A 21,395-nucleotide genomic window follows, 5' to 3' on the forward strand; every position below is an offset into this window, starting at 1 on the left:
TTTATAACTGAACAACGATTTAAAGCTGGGTTTCCCACATCCAAACCCTCAATGGCTCCCCTCATATGAAAGTTACATTGTTGATTTCACCACAACATTGACCTTCACTGAGATTTTTGGCGCTGCGACTGTTACTGATCTTCCAACACTCTGGCAGTGGCCACAGCCTTCAAAACTATAATTGGAGCCAAAGTTTTTAGTGAAGTATGATTTCAAAAAGCCCTGAAAAAGTCCCTTTCCTTAAAGTCATGAATCCTTACAGGTACACAATATCTAATGTGTCTTCCTTTCAAGTATCAAAAGCTTTGGTTCATCCCTAAATTGGGGTGTATAAATCAAGAAACAGTATAGTACTACAGGGCCAAAAAAAGCCACAGATTTCACCTGTTTCCTTCCTATTCCTACTCAGGTATCCCTGAAAACAGATACATCCTTTGAGCTAAGCCAATCTCTTCAAGCCAGCCTTGCAAAGAAGTAAAAGGAACAACCTAATTTATCTCATATGCTGAAAACAATAGGCCTTATTGGTAAGATCCTAAGTAAAAAGTAATGCCCTATGATTTCCTCCCATTACATGCATCTCTCACAGCATTGTTATAAATCACATTTCTCCTGGAATATAAAGTCTTAAGTGGATTATTTTTTCCTTCATATATAGAGCAGCATTTAATTTCATTATATGAAGTAGTACAGTTTAGACATGTGATGATTACTTCAGTGGAAACCAAGCCAGTATTAATGTGGCTCATGCTTTGTGTCAGACCATTTCATATACTGATTTTTTTGTCAATATCTTGTTTGTCATATTTGTATCCCGCCCTTTCTTCACAGGGCTCAGAGTTGCATTTTAGGCCCTTTCTGCACTCTCCTTTTAATCCATGTTCGCCACGGTGTCCTCCAAGCAATTCTGCACTTAAATCGAATTCAACCTTCTTTTTAATCCAGGTTTTTTCCCATTCTGCACTAAAATTGAGTTTCAGCGTGATGTTGCCCCGGGTTATTTAGATGCTTTTTTTGCTGTGGACTTAAATTGCCTCCACTCAAACACTAAGAAAATCTGGAGTGGCAGGCAAATATGGAAAGGACCTCAGTTTTACAACAATCATGTAGTTGTTAGACAGTGTACTGATCTTTATAACTGAACAACGATTTAAAGCTGGGTTTCCCACATCCAAACTCTTAATGGCTCTCCTCATATGAAAGTTACATTGTTGATTTCACCACAACATTGACCTTCACTGAGATTTTTGGCACTGCGACTGTTACTGATCTTCCAACACTCTGGCAGTGGCCACAGCCTTCAAAACTATAATTGGAGCCAAAGTTTTTAGTGAAGTATGATTTCAAAAAGCCCTGAAAAAGTCCCTTTCCTTAAAGTCATGGATCCTTACAGGTACACAATATCTACTTTAATGTGTCTTCCTTTCAAGTATCAAAAGCTTTGGTTCATCCCTAAATTGGGGTGTATAAATCAAGAAACAGTATAGTACTACAGGGCCAAAAAAAGCCACAGATTTCACCTGTTTCCTTCCTATTCCTACTCAGGTATCCCTGAAAACAGATACATCCTTTGAGCTAAGCCAATCTCTTCAAGCCAGCCTTGCAAAGAAGTAAAAGGAACAACCTAATTTATCTCATATGCTGAAAACAATAGGCCTTATTGGTAAGATCCTAAGTAAAAAGTAATGCCCTATGATTTCCTCCCATTACATGCATCTCTCACAGCATTGTTATAAATCACATTTCTCCTGGAATATAAAGTCTTCACAAGAAAAGCACACCAAACAAAATCATGCAGTGCTATCATAGGTCACAGAAAACTGTGTATATTTTTCCCCACAGAAGGACATACTTCAAATAAAATAATTTTAACACCAATAAACGATAGTGTTCCTTTCCCCCACTAAAATAGATCCCCTCCATTTCTGTACATAAATAAAAGAAAAGAGTCTTTGAAATATTTACATCCGCAAGGAATTCCTGTTGGTCATAATGTGAATAGTGTTTTTTTTTTAAAAGGTGTGTCTAGTTCTCATTTTCTCTCCATCCATGGGCATTCTTTCCAAATTTATATACCAGTCTTCGACCATCAACTCGCTCTAGAATTTCTCTTTTGTAATAATACCTGTTGAACAGAAATCATGATGTCAGATGTATAAGAATGACCCAGCTGATCTAAATGAATTTTATACATTCCTAACAGAAACCCCTAATATACCACATGGGGAGTCAGTGTGGTATAATGGTTAAGGGTGGTATCTGGGAGACCCAGGTTTGAATCCCCCCACTCATGCCACAGAAGCTCTCTGGGTGACCTTGGGCCAGTCACACACTCTCAGCCTAACCACCTCTCGAGGATGTTGTGAAGATAAAATGGAGAAGATGAGAATGATGTAAGCCACTTTGGGTTCCCATGGGGGGGGGAAAGGAACCCAAAACCTAAAACTCTAATAGCCATTGACCTAAAACTCTAATAGCCACAAAACCAGTTTCCTAGTAACATTCCACAGTGGAATATAGAATGCAACATCACTGCCCCCCCTACTGGTGCTTCATTAAACTCCTGTATGAAACAGTTATAGGGGATCTCAAAGAATAGCATTTGGGAGGACACCATTTTGGGCTGCAGAGGGAGATAAATCAGTAACACTCAGCAGGTGGATAACCTTCCATCCACAGAAATGCTTCAGTTGGATCCAGCCCTTAGATTTTGCTTCTTGCAATGTTATGCTACCCGGCCTGGTTAGCCAGACCTTGTCAGATCTCAGAAGATAAACAGGATTGGCCCTGGTTAGTACTTGGATGGGAGACTACCAAGAGAGTCCAGAGTTGTCATGCAAAGGCAGGCAATGGCAAACTACCTCTGAACATCTCTTGCCTTGAAAACCCCATGAGCGGTTGCCACAAGTCGACTGTAACTTGTCGGCACTTTACACACAAAATGTTATGCCACTTGTGTCTTTCACATGGGGCCGAAGAACTTCAGAGAGATGTGCCACACGAAAGTAACTTTCTCCTCATTTTGAGTTAACAATATTTGATAGTCCTGTGGTTATTATAGTTCAGTGGGTTTTTTAACGTATCAAAATACACCACACACTGAAGATGTCTAAACAAAGTAAATCATTTTTTTTCTCGTTACCTCATGGCGCGGCTGAGTTTCTCATAAGTCATGCTGTTATTGTTTTTCTTCTTTCCCCACAGCTGAGCCACTGCCTCTGATTTCAGGAATCTGAAGACACCTTCAGTTCGATCCTCCCATTTTATTAATCCTGGGTTCTTCTCAGGATGTAGGAGAATGTCTCGGATGAATTCCCACAAGTGAGTTCCTCGAGGAGCTAATATAAAATGTGTTAAAAGAAAAACTTACTTGGAGAAAAAACATTTCCATATGTGAAGGGAATTTTTTTACTGTTTTAAAAGGAGAATAGTATCTGCACAACTTTATAGATATGTCCCTTTGAAGGACTGGAAGCAAACGATCTTCCTAGCTTCTTGCATAGCATACAGGTAAAGATTCCAAATTGTTTTATTTCATATTATATTATTCATCCCTAATTAGTATGTTATTTAAGTAGGACAACAAAAATTGTTTTTACTTTGATATTGTAAATTTCAGTTTACCCTAGCAAGATAAAATCACAACCTGTTTATGAAAGGGCATGTATATGTGAACATACACAAAGTGGCCCCCAGTGGCAACATTCTGGCAACCCTGGAAGGAAGAAATGGGCATTAACCAATAAACTTGCAAGGCTCATTCTCATAATAAAAAATCATGCATGAATGCAGCAAGTGTATTTATGATATGAGGGAAGTGACTAGTTTACATATATATTACTCTAATGTTTGCGGTTGAACTGGTTTATACGAACTAGTAAATTCACTATAAAGTAGTAATTTTTTAATGATCCCATCAAATTGAGCTTAATTTAAGATTGCAAATTACCTGCCAGAAGCTGGTACTGAAGTATGGAAGGACAGCTAGGACTCATGGATCAGATGTATAGGAAGTTAATAGATGTGTTGACATGAGGTACATTCAGATATACAGAATTAAGAATCCACCCTGCTGACCAATGGAATCTACACTGACACATTTTCTGGTTTTCAACTACATGTGGAAATGGAAATCAGTGACTGGATCCCTAATGGTTTTTGAGCTGGAACACAGAGGGGAGGGGGGCTTTTTCTTACGTCACAGCCAAAAGTGGTGGGAAGATGTGGTAACCATACTGGGACTGCACTGTTTCTCCAGTCAAAACTATTATCCCCCCAGCTGCTTTTACTCATTCATTTATGAAAATGTTTTTATCCCACTGGCTTCACAGCTCAAGTCAGTGTAATAGATTAGCTTCAGTAAGGGAGAACGTTTGGGTTCTTGTGTTGTTTCCCTTTGGGAGGGTAAAAGCACCTGGGGGAACATTTTGATCAGGCAATTGTTACAGAGGGAAAATGACCTTGGCTGCTTTTTGCAAGGGGACTGTTGTGACCAATGTTCCCTTTAAGCTGTGGAGTCTTGTGAGCAAAAATTCTGCTTTGTGAGCAACTGGCATTAAAGTTTTGAGTGAGCAATTTGGCTACTGCATACATTAGTCTGCTCTGGAGCCATCCTTCCTGAGCTAAGACAAAAATGTGTGAGCCGGAGGCCAGGACTAACACCAGGTTGCCCATTCTTCCTGGAATACAATGCCTGAACAGCAGCTAAGTGTAATGGAGAGTAATATAATTTGGGGAATCATTTGAATCCATGCACTTCACATTGAAATTTTTATATTGAATTTCTTTTCTGTTGCTGCCTTTGTGTTCCATTCACTTTTTTCTGCACCGTTTTTAATCAGCCCCCATGCACAGTGACAACTGCATAGTTTACTTACTGTGCTTCTTACTGTGGGATTTTGGAAGGAGGTCTTGTGTTTTTTTTACATCTGAAGATTCTTCTGTAACAAAAAAAGGGTGTCACCTTGCATTAATTCCTGCACTCGTGTTCTTGTAACCATTGCAGAAGTGATTTGTATGATACTAAGCAGAATAGCGTTTTTTTCAGGCTACAAAAAGGGGATAACTGAAAGCTGAAGAACAAATCCATGACACCGATCAAGTGGTCAGATTCTTGTACATTTCTGTTGCACACACTGATGTACTTAAAGAGACTGAAGATTTAATTTAGACTAGAAGGTTTTTCATATGATAGTCTAATGATATTCGTGAGCAGGCTTACTATATGCCTGCTTCCCGGCAGGAAATCTCTTGATGCCCACTGCCCCTCTGCTGGGCAGCAGGAAGAAACTGGCCACTGAAATGGGGAGAAGGGGGAGGGAATCATCATCCTGATGTGATGATACAATTTCTGGCGGCAATTCTCTAACATTCACCAAAAGGCAGAGCTTTGGGCAAGTGCTAGAGCATTGCCCCCTGCACAATGATGTCACTTCCAGGTCATGCCAGAAGTGTCATTATGCGAGGAATTCAGGGCTCTTTTTGTAGAAGAAGCCCAGCAGGAACTCATTAGCACAATAGGCCACACCCAACAGCAGGAACTCATTAGCATATTAGGCCACACCCCTCACAGCACAGCTCATTAGCATACTAGGCCGCCCCCCCATGTTACCAGAAGTGTGGTTATCCAGCCACACCCACCTTTTGCTTGTTATTCTGTTTACCTTATTTGTTGTCAAAACCCAGGGCCTTTTTTTGTAGCAGGAACTCCTTTGCATGTTAGGCCACACACCCCTAATGTAGCTAATCCTAATGAGTTTCTGCTGTTGGGTGTGGCCTATTATGCTAATGAGTTCCTGCTGGGCGTGGCCAACTTGGGAGCCAGCCGGAACTCCGTTCCTGTGCGTTCCTGCCCAAAAAGAGCCCTGGCGAGGATGATGATCACACTCCACTTCTGTAAGTTCCTGCCTCTCCCTGTCTCCCACCAATTAGCAGGCCATAACTGGCAACCTTGTTTATGGAAGAAATTGCACAACCACCATGACATCCCATGATTTGTCAGCATCTTAATATTCTAGGGTTTTTAAACAAATAAAATTATTTAAAGTTCTATTCTGCTTTTCAACCGTACGTTCTTCACCGAGTTTTGAAAAATAGTAAATATAGCATTAAGACTTATCAAAATGTAGTAACAAGTAAAATCAGTATAAAAATAAAAACACCAGCCACAGTACAAAATTAGCAAGTTCTAAAGCCATAAGAGCATAAGAACATACGAAGAGCCCTGCAGGATCAGACCAATGGTCCATCTAGTCCAGCATCCTGTTTCACACAGTAGCCAACCAGTTCCTCTGTAGGCCCAACAACATGGCATACAGGCCGAGGCCATCCCCTGATGTTGCCTCCAGGCACTGGGATTCAAAGTTGACTGCCTCTGAATGTGGAAGTTCCCCTCAGTCACCGTGGCTAATAGCCACTGATCCTCCTATCCTCCATGAAACTGTCTAATCCTTCTTTAAAGCCTTCTCTGCCTGTAGTCATCACTACATCCTTTGGCAGTGAACTCCTCATTTTAATCACTTGTTGAAATAAATATTTCCTTTTTTCTGTCCTGAACCTACTGCCCATCGGTTTCATTGGATGCCCTCGAGTTCTAGTATTTTGGGAGAGGGAGGAAAAGTTATCTTTGTCAACTCTCCATCCCATGCATAATTTTAGAAACCTCCATCATGCTCCCCCCCCAGTCATCTCTTTTCTGAACTGAAAAATCCTAGACTCTTAATAAAAGGATTGGCAGAATACAAAGTGTTTTTATCAATTTCTTAGACATGCCAACTGAGCAGCCTGACATGTTTTCTCTGGGGAGAAAATGTTGTAACACAGGTCACATAACTAAACACAGGTGACATCACTAAACTTCGCAGCTGAGAGCCTCACCTTACTGAACACCAAATTCTCCAGATAAACTTAACTGAGGAGTAAGAGTACAGGGAGAGGCATTCACTGAGGTAACTAAGGCCCAGATTTTTTTATATATAAAAGATTGAAACCAGCACCTTGATTTAGTCTAGACACAACCTGGCAGTCAGAGAAGATCAGTAAAACCAAAAAAAGGGGAGAAAAACACAACCCTGCATGAGAAAGGTAATCAAACGATTGGAACAAAGAAAAGAAAGTAAAATATAACAATGCACATACTACAAATGTACAAAACATCAGTATATAATTTAATAATACTTAATAAGTAAGAAATAATAATTTAAAAACAACAATCCTGTGGTTCAGCATATAAATACCTAATCCCAATATAAAGACAATTAGCAATTCTTGAAAAGTATACATTTTAAAATGCCTTGTGGTTAGTACCGTGTTAGCAGAACGACAATGAAAAACAGAACTGCCATTTTGGATGCCAGATAATTGTTTATTTAAAATATTTATATCCCCTCTTTCTTTTGAGACTCAAGGTGGCTGATACATGCCACAAGTCGCAATAAAAATTAAAACAATGTAGCAGAGTTAAAAACATGCATCGACAACCATAGCTAAGACTTTTCAACAATATCTTCTTTGTAGTTACTTTACCTTCCACAAACAGCTACAAATGGACAAACAGGAGATGAAGGTGATCTCTTTCCTTCATTTGACTGCAGCCCATGCTATTCCAAGGCTTACTACCTCTGATCATGAAGGTACCACTTAATGACTAGGGCTCTTTACTCTCTATATACCTATTCCTCTCTTCATGAATTTGTCAAATCCTTTTTAAAACTTTCTAATATGTGAATCAATTAATCCTTTTGTCAGCTCTACTTCCCATTGGCTTCACTAGGTAACCTCAAAACTCTAATATTACAACTGGGGGATCTGCAAGGACTTGTGGGAGGCATTTCACGCCCCTCTACCCACTACTTTTACTTTAATGATACAGCTCTATTGGCTTGAAGACCATGAGCTGAAGCACAATAAATTCCCCTGAGATAAACTCACTTAATCATTTTCTATCTATCCTTACCCTGGAAACCAATTTTGCAACTGATAAGGTTACATTAGGATCTGATCCAGCCAGCAGAAATGTCGATTTGTCACCTATGGTTACATCAATAACTCCTTGTAAACAAGGAGAAACCAAATTCTTCCTTATATGTATGAATAGGCTACACTCTAAAAGACAGAGTTCCAACGTGTCTGTCTACCCCAATGCACACAAGCACGCCTATCAGAACCCCCTCCCCATTATTTCCTCTTTCCTTTCCCTGAAGGCCTCTGTAGCATCTCCCCTTTTCCTGCTTCCTTCTCTCCTCTGCCACCAGCCAAGTATCTTATCTGCCCCCCTGTCCAGCTTTCCCTTCTTACCTACCCCTGGCAGCCTCTCCTAGGGAAAATTATGGCCCATATTTACAGTGCCAGTTTCCACACCTAGTTGTGCAGCAGGAAATGCACTAAGACTTATGAGGGGCACCTCACTTTTCTATGTGGCCGTGGTCACACGGACCTCTTACCGTGCTAGTTTTCCCGCAGTTCTTCTATCCGCGACATTTTATATCACTTGGAGGTGGTCAGACGGTCCCTCTGTCTTCCGCTTCACTCACACAAAGTACTGATCACACAGCGTGCCATCCCCACGGCGGCGCAGGTATAAAAAAACCAACAACCTGCGCATGCGCTTGGGCATACATACAAACTAAGAAGACCAAAATAAAAGCTAGCGCCTGTTTGCACATGCGCATAACTTAAACCGGAAACACAAAAAAGGGGGGAGGGTAGTGCGGTCACGACGGATTGCTGTCCAGATACCAAAACTGCGGATACAAAGCACGAGATATCGGAAAATACCTGTTCCAACGGGTGTCAGAAAACACGGATAAAAAGAGCGGAAACCGCGGGACTCAGCCCGCTTCAGTGTGGGAGGCGGGTTTGCCAATATGAACAGGAAACTTTAATGCGCAAGGGATCAGCACCATTGTGGTTGCCTAGCAGTAGCCACTGAGAAGGCATTCTTTTCTTAAAGCTACAGTGCTGCTTCTATTATTTTAGGGTTTGGGTTTGTTTGTTTTTAAAGACGTGATTATTCTGCAGACCTGAGTCTTTTCATGGTCCCAGGCTCTGCATTTAAATATCCACAGATAGGACCGCATTGAGAATTAGATATAGTGATAAGAAGGGGGAAAGATATTCCCTCAAACAAAAATGAAATGAAGTGTAGCAGGAGTGCTAGTCCTGCCACACCTAACAGAAACTCCTGTATTGGTCTTTAATTTTCCAAAATTTTCTACCGCATATAGCCTTTGAAGACTCCCCACCCCCTTGTTATTATCTTGGAACAGATATAATGCACACTCTATGTGGTGGTATTAGGGTAACGTATACCCACCTGTCAGAACACATAATGATCTGGCAAGCACTGTTTCTGAGAAAATGAAAATGCCAAATGGTTCTGGGGGGGAAGCCAATGTTATTATAAAATCTTGGCAGCAAGGACTATATGTTTTCTTGCCAGACTTATACAGTTCAATCCTAAGAAAAGTCACACCCTTCTAAACCCATTGGATTAAATTGACTCAGAAGGGTGTAACTCTGTTTAGGATTGCACTGTTAGGGACATGCTATTTTTTTCACCTAATGCAAATGCCTTGAAAAGAAATCCTGTTTCAGAGTGCTGGCAATTCTAAACTAATGAAAGATAGAAAGAGAGATAAGCTATCTTTCTATTTATAAAGATAGCTAATGAAAGATAGAAAATGTCTTCCCATCATTCCTCCCTCCCATCTCACTCCTTTAGTACAAGCAAAAGACCCATCTGCCTAATCTATAGCTGGCAATCAGTTTTCATTTATCTGTGGGACATCCAATTTCCAGGAACCTGTGTTGTGTCTGTCCTACAGGATATTGAATGCCAGGGAAACTTAAAGCCCACACACATTTTTCCACCTACATACATGAATAAGCAGTCACCACAGCTTGCTTTCCATGCAAATTACTTATTTGCATGTTCAAATGGCTTACAGTAAATGCCAGACTGTGTACAAACTTGCCTGAGGTGTTTTTATTTTATTTTTCAACTTTCATATGCAGTCCAGGAAACAGGTATAAACAAGAGCAGGCCTCCATTTGGTCCTGCTGAAAAAAAGAAAGCATGTGGATACTTCACTTCACAATCATCCCATTACACCTGTGCCCTTTTCCTGCATTGCCCAATTCAGAGAGCACTATCCTCCTGCATAATTTGCTGAGCTTGTGGGAAAGCCATGAAAACTAATTAAGGCTTGAAATTTCTTTCCTTATTGAAACAAACTTGCCTTTAAAACCTCAAAATATTTGGGAATGAGAATCCCAGGAGTTCAAAGTTACCCTCTTTATTTTCTAAGAAAAAATACCTTAAAGCCTAGTTTGAAACAACATCTTTCTTGAGTGTCTGTCATTTGAATCTGGATCTGCCAAACGCATTTATTTGCTACTGTGGTGCTGATTCTTGCCCAGTTTATCACTTCTATGGAGACACTTCTATGGAGACAGAGAATTGTTTCGCTCATGAGGAGTTAGTGAGGACAGGACTTTGACAAATGAAAATATTACCCATATATTATTAACATAGGTGTCTTGCAAAATTTAGGAGGAAACAAATCATAATATTTGCATATGGTTCAGGAATAAGCCACTTCTTTTTACAGAATATACAAATTTAGTTTGTACAACACACTGTGCCATTAAGCAGGCCACCCTCCCTCCAGGCCCAATAAGTAGGAAAAGGAACACATCACAGCATGTAGTTTGATTGAGCCTCACTGCTGTCAGAATGATTTGAAGAGCTGACAGTCACTTTATGAAAATTATGTGAACGGCAAGAGGAATTAATACACACTTTTGGAACTATACCAGCCTCTTTAAGAATAATATTGCCCTTTGTTAAAATCTTCTATTCCTCAACCAAAAGGGAGACTGCAGTCAAGAAATCAGAAGGAGGCTGAAACTGGGAAGGGCAGCCGTGAAGGAGCTAGAAAAGATCCTCAGGTGTAAGGATGTGTCACTGCTAGTGAAGACCAAGATAATTCATACTACTATGTATGGGTGTGAAAGTTGGACAATGAAGAAACCTGACAGGAAGAAAGTTAAATTGCACTGGAGGAATGTTTTGGAGTGGTGCTGGAGGAGAGTTTTACGGATACCATGGACTGCCAAAAAGAAAAATAAGTGGGTTCAAGATCAATCAAGCCCAAACTCTCCCTAGAAGCTAAAATGACCAAAGTCTGTGGTCAGACATGCCTTTAGATCCGACTTAGCTGTGAATGCCTGATGGATCTAAAGTGCACAATCAGATAAAGTGCACAATCCCGCCAACCCAGCAGCTCTAGTAACAACAAGAGGAATGGGTACCTGCCCTAGGTGGCAGGGGGCACCCTCCTCCTGGCTCTGTGCCGGGAGTGCGGTCGGCAGCAGCGGAGAGAGATGAGAGAGACGAGAGAGGTGGCGGCGGCGAGAGACGAGAGAAATGGCGGCGGAAAGAGTCGAGCGATCCAGGGAGGCGGCGGCCGAATTGAGCGGAGGCGGAGCCGGAGCGACGTGGTGACGTGGGACGCAGCACAGCAGGTGCCGACAGGACGTTTGCCGGAAGCTGCGCCCAAAAGCAGCGGCACTCCGAAGGAGAAAAAAATCATCAAGAGCCTGCTCGGACTTGGTCACCAGCCATCCGGATCGCCGAAAGGAACAACGAGGCCGCCAGAGAGGAAAAAGGACTATGCCACATGGGTGCTGGTAGGATATCCCCTCCCCAAGAGAATTGTGGCCCTAGCTAGGTATTAACTACGCAGTAGTTCATTGTAAACTGCTTTGAGACCCATTAGGGGTCATGGGCGGTATATAAATCCCATGTAAAATAGAACACAGAAATGGAGTTAAAAGACACTGGGGAAAGTCCGGTCCTAACACTTGCCAACAGGCCAGGGACAGATTTTCCCTAGTCTGATCATGGAAGTGTGCACTCAGGCTGTCAGGATGGACTGCTTAGTCCATTCCGACTCAGGGCCTTTCACCCACCTGTTTAGTGATATGCGAATAACTGCATAATTGATCCATGGAGCACTCCATGGAGAACTCTTTGTGGGAGGGTTCGATTCCTCATTTATGCGCATGCATACAAAAAGGAAAAAAAAAACACCACTTACCCAAACATGCTATCTGATCGTGCAGTGATGGACTGCTCCCACAGCAAAACAGATTATCCTGGGATGTCTGATCGAGTAACTGTGCCAAATACCAATGGATGAAATAGGAGCACTTCCTGACTGTGCCAAATGGCATGTCTTACTGCAGCCAAAATGAGGCTATCATACTTTGGTCACATTGTGAGAAGATAAGATGAGAAGATAAGATTCACTGGAAAGACAATAATACTAGGAATAATGCTAGGAAAAGTAGAGAACAGCAGGAAAAGCCTAACATGAGATGGATTAACTCAATCAAGGAAGAAGAAGAAGACGGCAGCCCCGGCAGCCCACCCAAGAACGCGACAGGACGACTCACCGACGGCCCGACGGAGCGACACAGCTGAGCAGCGAGACCCTTCCTCCTCCAGCACAGGCAGCAACCAGGCAGGAAGGAACCCCGGTCGGGCCCGAACAAAGGGCCGTGGCCCAGGCGGCTTCGGGCGGGAGGCCGGGGGGAGCGTCGGGAAGGAGCGGCAGCAGAGGCGGCCCGTAGAGCATGCGCACGCACCACCCTGGGACGCCCAACGGTGTCCCCACTGATATAAGGGGGCAGGGCCAAGATCACGGGGAGGATGGGGGCGGGCGGAGTGAGGAGCCGGCTGAATAAAAGGGGAACACAGAGAGGGCCGGGGGGAGAGCACGCCGCGACTGAGAAGGAACAGAGAGATTGCTGCACAGAGGCTGAGAGAGAGAGCACGAGACGACAGGTGCAGCCACGGCGTGCAGGCAGAGGGGCACTGAGGGGTGCTCCTAACCCCGCCCCTGCCAATCTGAGGCCACCTCTCCCCCGCTTTCTGTCGACGCTGTCTCTTACCGTCCAGCCCCCAACCCCCCGTGCCTTGGGGCTGACACTGTATCACTACGGCCACCGGGGGCACCATCCCAAAGGCAAAGGGGGAACCTGACACCCTGTGAGCAATGTTCCCTCTAAGCTGTGGAGTCCCGTGAGCAAAAATTCTACTTTGTGAGCTACTGGCATGAGAGCTGTGAGCGAGCGATTTGGCTCCTGCATCAATTAGTTGGCTCTGGAGCCCTCCTCCCTGAGCTGAGACAAAAATCTGTGAGCTGGAGGCTAAAAAACTGTGAGCTAACTCACACTAACTCAGCTTAGCGGGAACACTGCCTGTGAGGTAGGTGGGACTGAGAGCGCTCTGACAGAAACTGCTCTTTTTCAAGAACAGCTCTTATCAGAACTACGGCTTGCCCAAGGTCATCCAGCAGGTGCAACTGGAGGAGTGGGGAATCAAACCCGGTTCTCCCAGATTAGAGTCCACAAACCAAACCACTACACCAAACCCTCAATTTACAAGACTTGAGCAAGGCTGTTAATGATAGGACATTTGGAGGTTATTAATTCAAAGGGTCTCCATAAATCAGAAATGACATGACGGCATTTAACAGACAGAGCTCCGGTGCCTTGAACAACTTCAGGAAGAGGAAGAAATTAAGAAGTGTAGTATTCTTGAACACTGGGGAAGTGGCATGGAGAAAGCTTTACCTTTGAACTATAACCTGTACTGTAGAAATAAAAAGATGATTTAATGCCACGTGACTTAGTGTAATTCAAGAGGTTCTTTTGTAGCAACACCTTATTACTATATCTCCATTCTGGAAGAAAACAAACTTCTTGAATTTTTGCTAACATGGAGGTATTAAAAGAAAATATTTAAAAGTTGGCAATACTTCTGGTAAGTTGTTTCTTGGTGTTTGCATTTTAGTGGTATCAACCCTTTATTTACCCCCTCCCTTAGTTATCTGTATATTTTTGATAAGTATCTTTGCTCATCAATGTAATAAAGGTAACTGAAGGAATTATGAGTTATCCATTACTTTTTTTTAGTTTGATCTCAAGAAAGTTCATGTTTTTATTCCCATAATTGCTATCAGTTTTCTCTTAGTTTCCTTTATCATCGGCCCATAATGGCTTGGATGCCAGTATATTTCCACCGATAGGGGTATTTTTACCAGTTCCTCATTCCCACTGCAGACTTCTGACTTACCTCTCATTCTGGTCTCGAGGGTCCACTGTGCCCAAGGAGCAGCAGTTTGGGGGTCATTTTTCACTGCAGTGGGAGGGTGCAGTTGAGGTCCCTTCTGTCAGTGGAGATTTACCATGGGATCCAAGCCAATACTTTGTACCATTGTCAACGGATAAAACTGGGTCCCAACCATACGTTTATATGAAATCTACCACAGCTACTCCAAATGTCATAAGGAGTCTCAAGAACTAGTGAACTTTCTTATAGAAAAGACACCCTCTTCTAGATCACAAAACGGCTGCTAGGCAAATTTCATCATGTAATGGCAGATTAATGAAAACAAATGGTTTAAATATGCCACATCCTGAAAAGTGACCTATTTTTGTTCAGAGGCATAATATTGTTGTCCTTAGTTTATGTTTACCTAATTTGTTTACTAAATTAGTGAAACTGCTGCAAAGTAGTTTAAAGGGGGAAACTGTGTCAGTCTGGTATAAGCAAGAAATTGGTTTCCTGACTTTCCCAAAGGCCCATTTTCACAAATGGCAATCAACTGGACACTTTCAATCTGAATTACGCATATAGCTGGTCTATGTTGAAGGTACATTATACGTAAGTGCTGACAACATGTTGGCCACAGCCTCACAGTATTTCAAAGGCTCTTGCATAATGCTAACAGAAAATGTTGTGTGGTGACAGGGAGAATCCATATAATGCAAACTTTAAACTAACAAGCAGCAGCCACCATGCAGAATGAAGATGAAACAAAGCTAAATCTTCCCATCAGTTCCCAATAAAGATAATAAAATGTCTTGGTCTATATATAGGCTGGTTCACACATACATGTTCAGTACATGATTCTCACCAACACTTGATTACTTATGGCTGAATATATGAACTGACTCTTCTGCAACACGTTTGGTTTGAAATGATGTAAGGAAATATGAATTCTATCTCTGGTGTTTAATCCACGATGTCTCACTCAAAGAGGCAAATTATCACTTAATACTGCAGTAGTCAATAACGAAATACACTTGAGAATGCAGTCTTCTACATGTGTCAGAGCTAGGGATGGGCACAAACCAGAAAAATGTGGTTCATGTCAGTTTGTGGTTCATGGCCCAACCATGAACCAAACCATGAACTGATTCAAACTGGGAGCTGAGCCTGTTCCCCACTGCTTAGCTGTTTTGGGCTTTCTTGTGCAGTCCCTTTAAAGTGCAGTCCTTTTAAACCCATCACAAACTTCAATTTGTGAACCATGAACAGGGAAAAATTTGTGATGAATTTTGCTTTGAGGTTCAGTTCAGCCCAACCTAGACAGAGCCTTGATCCCTGTAACGCCGAAGCTGATAAAAGTGAATAAACATGGAATATTCCCATCAATGTCCATATTCCGAAGTCTATACTTTAGGTCTATATATGCAGGATTATTTAGAAGTATGTCCCATGTTATTCACACGAATGGAATGAATCTATAAATAGTAACGAAAGGCATCCATTCGAAAGGGGAAATGACATGATTTGATTAAACAACCCCAAATGTTACTATCCTATCTCTCACAAAAGATCCAAGTTGGGTTACAATAAAAGCTCAGTATGATTCAGAGGCATTTCTTAAGACTATCTTACCAGAAGCTTGATGAGTAGAAGTGTTGATTGAAATCTGTGCTCGACAATAGGCTTTGCTGTCCAGTAATTCTGGTGATTCAAAAAGAAATAACAATGTAATGTAATATCTACTTAAAAGGGACCCCAAAATTATTTAAAATGGTTCAATGCTTGTTAAGTTAGTTACCTACTGTGCCACCATATCCACTATCATAGAAATAATTCTCTCCTTTCCATGACGCCATTACAGATGGATCTTAAATAAAAATGGGGAGGGAGGAAACAAACATTAATTTTGGTAAAAATATAATTCCAGTAAGATTGGAAAATGCATGCTATCTCTTTGAGAACATTTGAGCTACTTATGGTATCTTGGGATAAACAGTGCAAAACTATGCTGGGATCAGTTCAGGGAAAATAAAGTGGTTTAGGAGCAATCCTTAGCAGGTCTATTTAGAAGTATGTCCCATATTATTCAAGAGGCTTACTTCTAGGAAAGTCTCCTTAGGATTTCAGCATTAATTTTTATTTGATTGCCATAAATCAATAACTCAACCTGATGGGTCTGCACAGATAAACTGAGAAATTCCTGCTCTCCTCAAGGGTTTAGGTAACATATTGGATAAATGCAAGCAACCCATTAATTTCTCTTTTCTAGAGTCACAGCCAGCAGCGAAAAGGCTGGACTGTTTAGCTTTGGATGGCAAATTATCAACAATTCTTTACAAGTCCCATACTGCATCAGCTGCCATGCTCGAAGCATCTTTTGCACTACTGTGACAATGCCATTTTCAGTTCTTTTTATACAGCAAATGGCTGTGCTTTTGTCCTTTGTAGCAACAAGGGAAAACATTGTGGTAGATGGTTAGGCACATACCATTCTGTTGAATTCTGCAGAAAGTTATCAACTTTAAATCTTGCCCTTTTATTTATAAAACCTTAATGTGCCAGCCTTCTGTGGGACTGGAAGAGGCAAAATATATTATTGTGAAAAATAAAAAGAAACTGAAAGGTTTGTTCTTTGGAACCATAGCAAGTGTGTAGTAGATCTGGTTTTCATATGGGTCAATGTTATTGACAGATAACTAATCTCTCTTACTTTTTAGGCAACTGTTAATTTGGTCTTTGTTGCTTTTTCAAAATCCAAGGTTTTGTTTGGGAATCTGTTATCATTCATTATTATATCCTCTCCTTCTTAGTAATGAATGTGATTGTAGCTGAAAATGACTCGCTTTCTAAGTCACCATGCTTGGCTAGTTTACAAATTAGGACATTTTAGCTGATATACTTACTAGCTACTTGTTTAGGCATCCAAACTGATGTCCTTACAATAGTACACACCCTCTTATTGTTTAGATATATGATCTACTCATTGCTTTTTCTAAAAACAAGCCTCACCCAAATAGGGTTTGGAATAGTTTTTGTTTTTGTAGTTCCACACAGTATATAATCCACTCCAATAGCAAGCTTACTTAGCAGAGCAGAATATATAATGACTCCCACAGATTCAGGTTAATATATTCTTTTCTAGGCTATGCAAAGAGTAATGTCCAATGCTCCCTCTAAGCTATGGAGTCCTGTGAGCAAAAATTCTACTTTGTGAGATACTGGCATTAAAGTTGTGAGCAGGTGATTTGGCTATTGCATAAACTAGTTTGCTCTGGAGCCATCCTTCCTAAGCGAAGACAAAAATCTGTGAGCCAGAGGCTAAAAAACTGCAAGCTAGCTCACACTAACTCAGCTTTGAGGGAACACTGGTAATGTCATATGGAATTTGTCAGATAGGGGTGCAATCCAAATCTTACTGAAATCAATCAGCCACCTGCTGATGATTTCAAGGAATATAGCTTGCAACTGTTTCAGAATTAAATCAGAAAGACAGCTTGAAGCTCCTGCTAGGTAACTGTTTCTGTCTAGATTTCTAAAATCACTATAATTTTTACTGTGAAATTATATTGCTATATCAAAGCTGGTAAAAAGCTGGGGGTGGCAGATATTTGTATGGGGGTGGCAGATATTTGATGATATATTTTATGGCTGATATACTAGTCTAATAACTAGTTTCATGGGCTAATATCTAAAATTTTGTTATATTTAGATTTTTATGGTTGTAAAAATATTTATTGTTAGCCACCTTGCTTTAAAAATGGTGGAGTATAAATTTCTAAAGTAACTTTTAAGTTGATAAATAAAATATGATTTTTTAAAATATAAATGTGGTTATATGTGGTTATATGTTAAATGTGGTCTCCACTCCAAGCCTTCTCAGTTTTGTTACAGATGAACATTTCCTTTGTTCAGTGCTATGGCTTGTTACACCATAATTTTTTGTATCACCCACCTGCTTGTTCTGTCTTAACAATGACATTGTGTGATGGGTACATTTCACTTCCACATTGACCTGCAAGAGAACGTGTCATGTGCATTTCAGTATACAGAAAGGAGGGATTTTAAGCAAACACTCTTCTAACCAAACCAGTGAATAAACGTTGACAAATCATATTCAAATCAATGCCACCTCTAATAAAGATGTAGCAGAATGAAACAGAAAGCCAATTGTATGGAGTACAGTTTCTAATTAAAAACATCTTTCCATATTGTTGTTGTTCCTGGCTGCTCAGCATACCCATGTTTACCTTGCAAATACAACTATAAATCCTCATCATGTTAAAACATCGGTCAACAGAGAAATTCAGAACACACCAGTGAATGCAGTTTTTCATGTGGAAAAGGTTTTTCAATGAAATCATTTATTCTCTTATTAAGCTCCCAAGTCATCGCCATTTTCACCAAGAAGAAAATTTCAGATTCGCTAGAAGTAAAGGTAAAGGTTCCCTTGCTCAAAAGCCAGTCGAATCCGACTCTAGGGTTGCAGTGCTCATCTCCGTTTCAAAGCCGAAGAGCCAGCGCTGTCCGAAGACATTTCCATGGTCATGTGGCCGGTATGACTAAACACCAAGGCACATGGAATGCTGTTACCTTCCCACTGAAGTGGTACCTATTTATCTACTTGCAATTTCTTGCAAGTAACTAGGGTTATGCAAAAACTTTTGCAAAGTTACAGGTTAATAAAACTGAAATTTTCCTATGTCCTCCCAATCATATATAGAGGAAGCTTTTGGGGGGATTCTGCCCAAGGACCTCTCCCAGGTGATTTGGCAACTCCCTTTCTCAGTAATTTGGGTGCCCTTTCCTGTTGAGACTGGCATGAGGCCATTGTGGAGGTCTATCTAGATTTTACCTAGGATGGCAATGGCAGGAAAAGAATTAACACCTCTTCCCAAGAAACTGAGATCTCCATCAACCATTAGAAGGTTGACTAAGTGGTTGGGAGCTTCCTCAAAGAATGGAAAGGTATAAAAAATGAGGAAACTGAGCAAAAATAAAAAAACCCCATTACGAATCCAGAGGATTCACAGGGCCACAAGATTCATTATACTGAATCTAAATTTATTTTACTTTAGTTGGTAAAATGGCCATTATGACTGACAGCCACATGAAAGAGGTATCATCATATACACAGTTGCTATTTCAGCAGCCCTGAAGACAAGGCTGTGAGAAGCAATCTCATGTACATCTGTCTGTTCTTTGTCTGATAATTTGATGTTTTCTATGACTGCTTTTGAGATATGAGGGATATATTTAATCATGAAATTGATTTCCCCTCACTAATTCCCAATTTCTCAGTTGTAGTCCTTTGGCCAATGCAAGCAGCTTGGCATTAACACAATGGTGTGTCCTGTCCCAAGCTCTTTATATATTAGGATGCATTTACCATTCCACTTCAGATGCTGAAGGCTGCTGTAAAGAAGCTGTCCGGCTGTGCCAGCGGCCCGAGTGAAATCTTGCAAACTCATATTGCATAAGTGTTCTCCACTGATATCAAACTCCTGGAAAGGAATACAGGAGGCATCCAACTGGTTGGTGTCCAAGAGATGCTGGAGCCATTCCCAGACCTGGTATTTCGTCCAGTATTGAGGATGTATTTCATGCCACTGTGTTCCAAAAAAACTGCCTGATACTGTAAGAAGAAAGGTTGAGGGGGGGTTTCTTTACCACTTGTCACCAAACAAAGCAGGTTATTTTTTTTAAAAAAATATAATGTGGTAAGATAACATCTGGAACACATGCTAAGAAACGAATCTATATTCGAGGGCGACCATGCCTTTCTGAACATTATGTCTCCCATCCTGACAATGACACATCAGCCATATAAAGATACAACATCTACAGTGAGCATAGATTCTCTTTAAGGAATATCAAAAGTTTGGTTACATTGGAAGAACATTTTTTTTCCCAGTTCGAATACAAGCCCTCAGTTGGTCAACTCTGGTGGGATATAAAAAGATCACTCAGAGCTCAGCTTCTTCCTGACTCTGTAACTGAAATGACATACGTGCATACCAATGAACTGACCACTGATTCAGCATTAGACTTGTCCCTCCCTTTCTTGTACTAGGTGGCTGTCCATCTTTTTTTTGTTTTTAAAATAAAAACAAGTGCATAGCTGTTTATGTACTTATTCATTAATTCACCACCTTTCACATTTAAATGCCTAATTGGTTTAAAATTTGGGGTCTTTCTGGGTGACATCATTGTGGGACAGCCAATCAGTACTGTGCACAGCCGATTTCTTCAGACCTGCAGAACTGGCTGTGTCTACACCCTCATTTAAAAACAGCTGTGTGACAAAGTACAAACTGAGGGGGGGAGGTTGTTTTTGGTTGTTCTGGTGGTGATTTTTCAAAAAACAAAGGCAAACACTTCTTTGGAAGCACACAGTTTTAGTTAGCTACACTTAAAAAAAAACCCCAGGAAGTTTCTGTTCCTGCAAGTCTATACTTTAAATACTGCTGTAATGTCTCATGGTAAGCAGGCTGTGAGATTTTAAAATTACTTTAAAATTTAAAAATAAATAAATTTAAGCATTCCACAGTTAAGGAAACATCTGCTCATCAATCTCCAATTTTGACATATTTATCTCCTTCATTATTTCCCCCCCCAGAATTAAACCCAAACAAATGGTAATGGTAACATAAGCTTGTTATTCCTGTTTGGTCCTTGAATCCATTAAATATCTTCATTATGCTGAATGCTAATTTGCTGCCCACCCTCTACCTATATGTGTGGACTGGTAACTTTCATTGTATCTGAAGAATTTCATTGTATCTGAAGAAGTGTGTGTATACATGAAAGCTTATACCTTGAATAAAACTTTGTTTTTCTTAAAGGTGCCACTGGACTCAACAAAGGCAAACACTTCTTTGGAAGCACACAGTTTTAGTTAGCTACACTTAAAAAAAAAACCCAGGAAGCTTCTGTTCCTACAAGTCTACACTTTAAAACGGCTGTAATGTCTCATGGTAGGCAGGCTGCGAGATTTTAAAATTACTTTAAAATTTTTAAAAAATTAAATTTAAGCATTCCACAGTTAAGGAAACATCTGCTCATCAATCTCCAATTTTGACATATTTATCTCCTTCATTATTTCCCCCCCAGAATGAAACCCAAACAAATGGTAATGGTAACATAAGCTTGTTATTCCTGTTTGGTCCTTGAATCCATTAAATATCTTCATTATGCTGAATGCTAATTTGCTGCCCACCCTCTACCTATATGTGTGGACTGGTAACTTTCATTGTATCTGAAGAATTTCATTGTA

General features: G+C 40.8%; 1 protein-coding gene across 2 annotated transcripts in view; it reads right to left on the reverse strand.

Moving 5' to 3' along the window:
- Positions 1-2,015: 2,015 nt before the first annotated feature.
- EHF (ets homologous factor) overlaps positions 2,016-21,395 on the reverse strand; it is a 71,550-nt gene continuing 52,170 nt past the window's right edge. For both annotated transcript variants that reach the window (XM_015410867.1, XM_015410868.1), the window contains exons 3-9: positions 19,509-19,754; positions 18,075-18,134; positions 15,921-15,989; positions 15,755-15,823; positions 4,878-4,940; positions 3,143-3,338; positions 2,016-2,125 (exon numbers count right to left, since the gene is read on the reverse strand). In XM_015410867.1, the coding sequence (XP_015266353.1) occupies positions 2,026-2,125; positions 3,143-3,338; positions 4,878-4,940; positions 15,755-15,823; positions 15,921-15,989; positions 18,075-18,134; positions 19,509-19,754 (803 nt within the window). In that variant the 3' untranslated portion in view covers positions 2,016-2,025. The remainder of the gene's footprint in view (positions 2,126-3,142; positions 3,339-4,877; positions 4,941-15,754; positions 15,824-15,920; positions 15,990-18,074; positions 18,135-19,508; positions 19,755-21,395) is intronic.

The sequence above is a fragment of the Gekko japonicus genome, unplaced genomic scaffold (assembly GCF_001447785.1).
Source record: "Gekko japonicus isolate JY-2015 unplaced genomic scaffold, Gekko_japonicus_V1.1 scaffold65, whole genome shotgun sequence".
In the NCBI taxonomy this organism is placed as follows: Eukaryota; Metazoa; Chordata; class Lepidosauria; order Squamata; family Gekkonidae; genus Gekko; species Gekko japonicus.